The 7,596-nt window shown below is 44.8% G+C and overlaps 2 protein-coding genes across 2 annotated transcripts in view; one reads left to right on the top strand and one right to left on the bottom strand.

Moving 5' to 3' along the window:
* Window positions 1–755: 755 nt before the first annotated feature.
* Window positions 756–4,468, bottom strand: LOC127024034 (cytochrome c oxidase assembly protein COX11, mitochondrial). Its single transcript, XM_050908430.1, has 4 exons — window positions 4,166–4,468; window positions 3,895–4,050; window positions 2,882–3,007; window positions 756–2,385 (listed from the first exon to the last, which is right to left on the bottom strand). Exons 1-4 carry the CDS (start codon window positions 4,214–4,216, stop codon window positions 2,203–2,205), a joined length of 516 nt encoding a protein of 171 aa, XP_050764387.1. The 5' UTR covers window positions 4,217–4,468; the 3' UTR covers window positions 756–2,202.
* A 2,557-nt stretch (window positions 4,469–7,025) lies between these two features.
* STXBP4 (syntaxin binding protein 4) overlaps window positions 7,026–7,596 on the top strand; it is a 70,708-nt gene continuing 70,137 nt past the window's right edge. The window contains exon 1 of the mRNA XM_050908431.1: window positions 7,026–7,057. The gene's annotated coding sequence lies outside the window, so the exon portion shown is untranslated. The remainder of the gene's footprint in view (window positions 7,058–7,596) is intronic.

The following is a 7,596-nucleotide window of genomic DNA, read 5'->3' as shown; positions in this document are numbered from 1 at the left end:
TGCTGTGGGAGCATTAGAACACCTTCCATCAAAAACACACCCTTGAATACGTTTGGGGGTTTTTGTAAGCAGAGGTGAAAAGGTAAGCTGCTTTATTATTAGTTTTCTTGTATTATTTGCAATGGTCTGGACAGCAGCCTGAGAAAACTGCTGAAAATAGGATTTGAGGTGGATCAATTTTTCCCTGCAGCTTAGTTGTATTGGTAAAACCCTAGCACACTGAAGTGGAACAAATTAAAATAGCCTGTTTCAGTATGGTAATCCATAATGGATGACTGCTAACTGAACTTTTCCATATTTAAAGAAGCAAAATGGTCACAGATAGATGAAAGGGAACTGGCTAATTACTGAGATTAGCAAGCTTGTTTTGTAGTTGGAATGTGCTCAGTATCTGTGCAAACTTGGGCTTTCAAACTCAGGGGAAAACCCACATTTTTATGAAACTGGCACTTGCCAGGGGGATATTCCTTTTCTTCTGAAGCATGTGGCCAGAATAAAGCAATGTGTGGAAAACTCCCGTAATCAGTTCAACGTTCAAAAAGACAATGGACTAAAGACAACCCAGGTAAGAATTTTTTTTTCCCCCTAGCCTGGATTCAAAGATTTGTCTTGATTTCTGTCCCCTTCCCTCCCCTGCCCCCCGAAGCATAACTGGAATTATACATTATATAGCTTGCTGCTATCTTCATGGAGATGTATTTCACTTGTGTGGGCTCCACGTGTTTTGCTAGATGAAATGCATTAGAGAGATGAAAGAATGGAAACTTTTCTTTAATAAATACACAGTGAAGACCTGACATGAATGTCATCCGGAATCTATTTAAACAAGACATATAATTGGTACAGTAATGCATTTTAAAGGTAGCATCCATTTATTTTCAAAAAAGCACTTTTTAAATTATTGTATGCAAACATAATTGAGACTAAAGTAACTGGAAGTTATTTCTGATATACCAATTACCTTTTTAGAGTCCAAACAAACCAACATTAGTCTTACTTTGTTAGATCTCATCTGCTGAAAAGGCTAGAAAGAACTGGCCTAGCAGATGAGATACTGGGCTGAAATTAATTCCTGTCTGAAAATTAGTCGGTCACTTAAACTTGCTCTGCAACTCACTCATTTGCAAAGCTATGATAAAGTGTTATTATCCCTACCCCACAGATAATGACCAAAAGTTACATAAATACAGGCTTACATGTTCTGATGGTAAACAGAGTACCTAGGAGTACCTCCGAACAACTGATATGCTGCTGGGCAGGCTCCGTCAGACTAAATCTCTGAATGGGGTTGATTTCCTTTTTGGTTTTTGAGGAGACTCCTATGCTCTTAATTTTGCCTGCAATTTAGAGCAGTTGTTTATGTACTGCCTTTCCCTTCAAAGCACTTCATGCATTACGCAGAGACAAGCTCGGCTTGAGGTGCCCAGTGTACAGCCCTCTGCAGAGTGAAAGAGCAGTCATTAGCAGTACAGAGATTGTAAATGAGTTGAACACAACATCGAAATCTGAATATGGTATTTTTAAATGGAAACCATACAACAGATTTATGTGCTTACATTTAAATTACTATTCCTCATTCAAATGATAACAGTTTTAGAGCAGTCCGCTCTTACCAAATGAACTACTGATTCAGTAATAATTCGAGAGGGTGCATCCTCTTGTGAATCATCATATCCTCCTGTGCCATGGGAGCATTACATAGCAGTACACTCTAACTTTGTTTAGTTTTGAGATTTCATGAACTGATTACCTGTTTTTACCTTTTTATAAAGTAATTTACATGGAAGTTATTCTTCAGAGCCAGCAATGCAATTTTAGATGCTTAATAAACTGATTTGTCCCTCTGTATTTTAACAAAGATCTCAATTTACACTTGGGTTTAAAAATTTGCCTCACAGTACTGAGATAACATGTATCATCTTATAAAAAGATGGCTTGAGAAAACCCTCTCTCTTCCAGGAACAGTGTGTTCCCTTCTATTGTCTGATGAAGTAGTACTATCCCTAAGAAATAATATTCCAACTACATAAGTTTAAAAAAAAAATAGAAATACATCCTTTCATAACAGCAGCATGTGCCCATGGTGGTTTAATAATATAATTTCATATTGCACAGTACTCCTGCAGTTCTTCCTTTCATGGAAAAATGGTTTCAAAACTGGTAGTCAGGTAGCAGAAGTCAAAGTTGTGTAGAGATTGCCCATTACTGATAGCCAGGAAGTGGTAACTTCTGTCCTTCCTTTGCTTCAAAAAAGGTGTAAGAGAGGGTGATCAAATCAACTTTAGCCATTTTAGGGTCCTCTACAAATTCTGGATCAATGTAGAAAAAGACAGGCATGTCTACTTCCTCTTGAGGATTTAGCCGCTGTTCTTCAAAACAGAAACACTGCATGGGGGAGGGAAAAAAACAATTAAACAATAGCAGCTATGGTAAACTTTATCTCTGCCAACATGAGAGAAAGCTTCATCTTTTAAAATCAACTCTCATTCCCTGTACATCCCTAAAATCCTGGGAAGGATCAACCACATGAGCAACAAGACAGCAATTCTGTTCTTCTTGTGTTACAGGAAAAAAAATTAGCTTTTAATGAAGTGTCCAAATTGGCCAGACTAGCTCACATCGTTACCACCTGCCCTCAAAGTCAGTGGTACTAAATATCATATATTTGGGAGCCACTCTAATTGGACATGTACTGCAGTTATGAAAACAGTAAGGCTAAGAATGAACTGATCCACTGTCATTTGAAAAAAATAACGGTATTTTCTTAAAATGTTGGTATACAAAGAATAGTATCTGGGATTAAAATGAGAAAAGTTAATTTATGGATAACAATTCTCATTCATGTAAAGGAAAATGTAATCTTTGCTTTGTTCACACTTACTTGTATTTTGTTGAAATACTGTCCTGCTTCAAAGGGTATTACATTGTAGGTGGAGATTCCAATTACTGGTTTGTCAGTAGGATTTTTTGCTTTATAAAATGCCAGTGCGGTCTCCCCTGGTACCACCTGTATAAAGTAATGGAAAGGTGGTTTTTTTGTTGGTTTTTTTTTTTTTTTTTAATCCGCTGCAGCCCTCCACCCCTCAGAGTTCTTCGGACTTTAGCTAGAATTAGTTCATTTTCTCTTTTGCTGTTTCAAATTGGTTACTTCACTACTTCACAAATGTTTTGCGTATATACAATTCACCCCCATTCAAAATTAAAAGCATCAATATTTGTTATATGTGTGCATTTTTAATCTTAACCAGTTTGCTGCAGACTTCTATGATTCTCAGCAGTTTACCAGCATACAGAGCTTTTTAATATGCAGATTTATATATGGTGTACAGTTAATGTTTGAGGTTATCATTCTTTCAGTACTGGACTCAGAAACCAATTAAGAAGCATGACTCCTTTTGAGAGTTTTTATTAAGAACTGATTTTAAACAGTAAAGTTAGATTAAAATGTTCATCTTTTTTAAAATATAAAAACAGTCCTACAACAATAGGGGCAAGAAGAAAAAGTACTAGGGGGAAAGTCCGGCAGAACCCCACAGGTATATCTAAATATACTTTCAATAGCAATCGTTTTTTGGTAGCTTGATTAGATGGTAGGGGAGCAACTACACTTTAACTACAACACAGGAGGCAATAAAAGTTCTTCCCTCCGGCAGAAGGAGGGATCAGCCCTGCCTTCCCAACCAGCACCGAAAATAAAATCCTGAAGTGGAAGGACTGCAGAAGCACAGTGGACTGGCGTGCCCCCAGTTGTGTGTTTTCCCAGATCAGGGCTCAAATATGCAATGGCTCTGCATGATCAGGCTGCAAGGTGACAAAAACGGATGAGGCAAAACCTGACGCTTTTGCCTGCAGGTGCGAGCGGTTCTGTGTGAGGGTAAAAACGAAGTCACTCACGTAGATTTCGCTCTGCTGGGGTTTGAAGTTCCACTGGATGCTGGAATGCACGTCCGCGTTGAAAGTGACCCTGATGACCCGGTCTCTCACCGGCTCCATGCTCTCGATCTGCTCCGAGCTGTGGCCTGCGCCCGTTGTTCCGCCCAGGCCCGTGGCCTGACCGAGAGGAAAGGCAGTGAGTGACCCGCGCCGGCCCCGTCCAGCGCCTCCGCCGTCCTCAGCGGGCGGGAAGGAGCTGGCAGCGGCGCCGGGCCGCGGGGCTCCCGAGTACCTGGCAGTAGAGGCGGTAGAGCGGCACGGCCGCGTAGGACATGCCCACCATGCCCGCGGCGGCGGCGGCGATGTAGGCCAGCGCTGACCGGTTCCGGCGCCGCCATTCCTCCTCCTGCCTGCGGGTGAAGGGGTTGGAGCTCCGCAGCCCGCGGGCCCCCGTCGGGGCCGGCACCCGTCCGCCCGCCGCCGCCCAGAGGCCGTACCGAGCCTTCCCCTCCGGCCGCGGGGGCGCCCACCCGCCGGTACGGCACTGCCGGGGAAGGGTCCGGCCCAGCGCCAGGGCCCAGAGCGGGCCCGGTGCCCCGGGGAGCCGCAGGCCCCCGCAGCGGGCCCAGCCCCGGCCGCACAGCCCCATGCCGCGCGCGGCTGCCGGCGCCGGGCGGAGCGCGGCTCTTCTCGCGAGACGCGGCGGAGGGGTGAGTCCGCGCTCACGTCGGTCAGCCGCGCGCCCCGCCTCCTCCCCGCGGCGCTCGGCTGCTGCTGGGGGCTGTCGGTCCGTCAGTCTGTCTGTCTGTCTGTCCGTCTGTCTGTCCCGCCTCGCCGGCTGCCCGACGCCCCTTCGGCGCCGTGAGGGGCAGCCGCCCTGCGCCGCCTTCCCGAGGAGGCGGTGGGGCCTGCGCCGCGGGGGCGGGGGAGCGGGGCGGGCCGCCATCGCGGCGCTGAGGGGAGGGAGCGCTGCCGCTGGGGGGTCGCCCGTGGCTCAGCTCTCAGAGCGGCGCTGAGGCGCGGGGCGTTCCCGCCAGACCCCGCCGGTTGTCTCTCCCTCCCCAGCGAGACCGCTCGGGCGGTAGTTTGCGTATCGAGGTAACTGTCGCAGCCCTCGAGGTCGGCGGGTTTTCGCACCCCCGGGCTCTGCCGGGGACGCTGCCGGGCTGGTGGCCGCGGCGGGCCCCCGCACCGCCGTGCACCGAGCGGGCTTTGTCCGAGCGCTGCCGGGGCGGGCTGGTGCTGAACGGCAGCGGGGCCACCGAAAGGTCTGCCAGAAGTGGGTTAACCTAGCGAAGCACGGCGGAGAGGGGGTGATTATCCTCTCTGAGTACCTCAGCGGGGTTAATGCGGGCGAGGAGTGCACCGACGGGCAGCAGGACAGGGTGGTGGACACGAGGACCCTCCTGGCTGGTTCCTCTGGGGCTGTGAGCGCACGACCAAGTGCTTGAAAGTCGCCTTTGTGCCCGTGCTCCTCGTCTTTTAGCGTTGTGCTTCTGTAGGCAGCAAGCAGGCACTGCGGTGTAAACACGATACGATACACTGCTGCGAGGGCGTTTCAACAGAGAGCGGAGACTTCATCCCTTTGTCTTCCTGCAGGTCTCCCTGTTCTGTGGACACTGACACCGATTATTTTTTTTTTTTCCCCAGTGGTGCTTTGGCTCATGTTTAGTTTCATTTCTTTGTACTGCATACGAATTTGTTTTTGTTTGGGCACAAATATTGACATGCTGCAAAGTGGTTGAGTGTTGTTTGTAAACAGCAATAACTTCAGGACAGGCAAGGTCAGGCAAATTCACAAACGCAGTCTTTTTTCACAGGACTGGTCCCATGCACTGTAACAAACTTTGCTGTAGCAATGCTTGAATTTATTGCTTTAGAGCACTGCTGCTCTTTTGTGCTGGTTCCAGTAACATGAATCACGCAATGGCTTTGGCAGCTCCTGATACTGCTTCATTTTCCGTTTAGATGTGTTGAATAAGAGAATGAGAAAGCCCGGAGCGAAGCAATATTGTGTTTCCTCTGTATTTAGATGGCGGGTTTTTTGATCCTTTAGCGAGAGATCTGAAAACATTTACTGCAGGAAAATTTGTGGTATTCCAAAGTGAATTTAACATTTTTTTTCATGCAGAAATATAGACCTGCAGGAATTGGTCAGTGTGTTTTTGTGGAGGCTGACACCGTGCACCTAGGGAGCCTACTTTATTTTAGCCCAGGTTTGTAATGCGTTGCTGGTACCACTAGCACCTGTGACCATCTTTTGCCTGTGCGTTGTTCAGAGAGTTCCTTGTCCCCCTTGTACCGTGTCTTAGGAGTAATACCTTTTCTGGTTCGCGGCCATATGAGGGTTTAGCCATACAGCTCATGAGGTCAGGAAGATTTGCTACTGATACAAATGGATATTTTTGCATTAGTGCTTTTACAGTAATTTTTCAAATTATTGTAGCTCAGTACATTTAGGATTGTATTTCTTGTCGACCTGTCATATGCGCTAATAAAAATACAATGTGAATTACTGGTTTTTTGCTACATTAGTGGTACGTAACCTCATTTTGCGTGCAGTTTGGCTTGCGTCCTGCATACTACACATGAGAATTCCACAGGCACTGAATACTAGACAGCAAGTTAAAAAACTGTGAGAAAACAAGACACACAAAACACCTTATCATGTTCAGAACAACATTCCCTCCCCAAGTAACCTTTGCTGGAAAAAAATGACATTGTTTTTGTCTTCAGCAGTTACATCTTCTTCATCCTGGAATTGTAATCTCAGTTACTTCGGTTTTTTAGAAGATTTTAATCATGGGGGTTCAGGTTTACCCTAATTGTACCTCATAAATTAAGAGGAAATTAGGATGTCAGATGTTTTGGTACAATATACAGCGAAGTCTGAGTTGTTAACTGCTTACTGTTTTCAGCAATAACGTATATCTGTTTTATCATGAAAGTTCTCTCTTCCCACTTGATTTCAGCTAGTCGGTAATAAATAAGAATTGTTGTCAGTGCCTGAAAATAAACATCACCATGTAGATTTCAAAAAGTGGTTTCTCCTTTTTTACAGCAATTATTATCCTGGTTAGGAGCCAGTGCTTCATGTGTCAGAATTCTTCATTGTGAGCTTTTATTAAAATAGTGCACCTAAGAAGATGTCCAGTACAGATCCCCTAGCAAATACAGATAAAAAGTAAGTACTTTTTTTCCCCACACACAGGAATACAATTACTGGATCGTAATATGAAAATTCTTGCAGTTTCATTAGGAGGATCTTGGTTTGATGGAGTCTTAAAGAAAAATAACTTTGATATTGAAACAGTCTGAAGCAACGCCTTAGAAAAGCTAATACCAACACCAGTGAATTTACACATAAAGGGAAGAAATAGTTCTTAAGCTTTTCATTAAGTTAATCAGCACTTGGTGTGGACTGGTTCTGTAGCGATAAAACCACGCATAGAAATTCCTTAATGCTTCTGCACCTATGAAAACGTACTTGTAAGGTATATAGCAAATTACTTCCTTGTACATATAGGGTACCTACAGTAACGTAAGACACTGTATGGAGTTGATGTATTAAAATGCATTACTTTTTCAGAATACTGTGTCTGCATGCCTTTAATGCTTTATATGTAGTGCTTTGGAACCATCTTATTTTTTACCAATACCATGGGATATATAATGATAATTATATTAATTCTATAAACTGTAATGTTATCCACTTAAAAGTTG

The sequence above is a fragment of the Gymnogyps californianus genome, chromosome 19, assembly GCF_018139145.2.
Source record: "Gymnogyps californianus isolate 813 chromosome 19, ASM1813914v2, whole genome shotgun sequence".
Lineage (NCBI taxonomy): Eukaryota > Metazoa > Chordata > Aves > Accipitriformes > Cathartidae > Gymnogyps > Gymnogyps californianus.
The sequence above is the reverse complement of the archived record's forward strand: the minus strand, read 5'-3'. Positions and strand labels throughout refer to the sequence as shown.

Coding starts and splice junctions, on each gene's coding strand:
- LOC127024034 (XM_050908430.1), bottom strand. CDS start 4,216: ATGGTGGGCATGTCCTACGCGGCCGTGCCGCTCTACCGCCTCTACTGC. Junction 3,008..3,894: donor CCCAGCAGAGCGAAATCTAC/GTGAGTGACTTC, acceptor TACTTTATACAG/GTGGTACCAGGGGAGACCGC. Junction 2,386..2,881: donor AGTATTTCAACAAAATACAA/GTAAGTGTGAAC, acceptor TCCCCCATGCAG/TGTTTCTGTTTTGAAGAACA.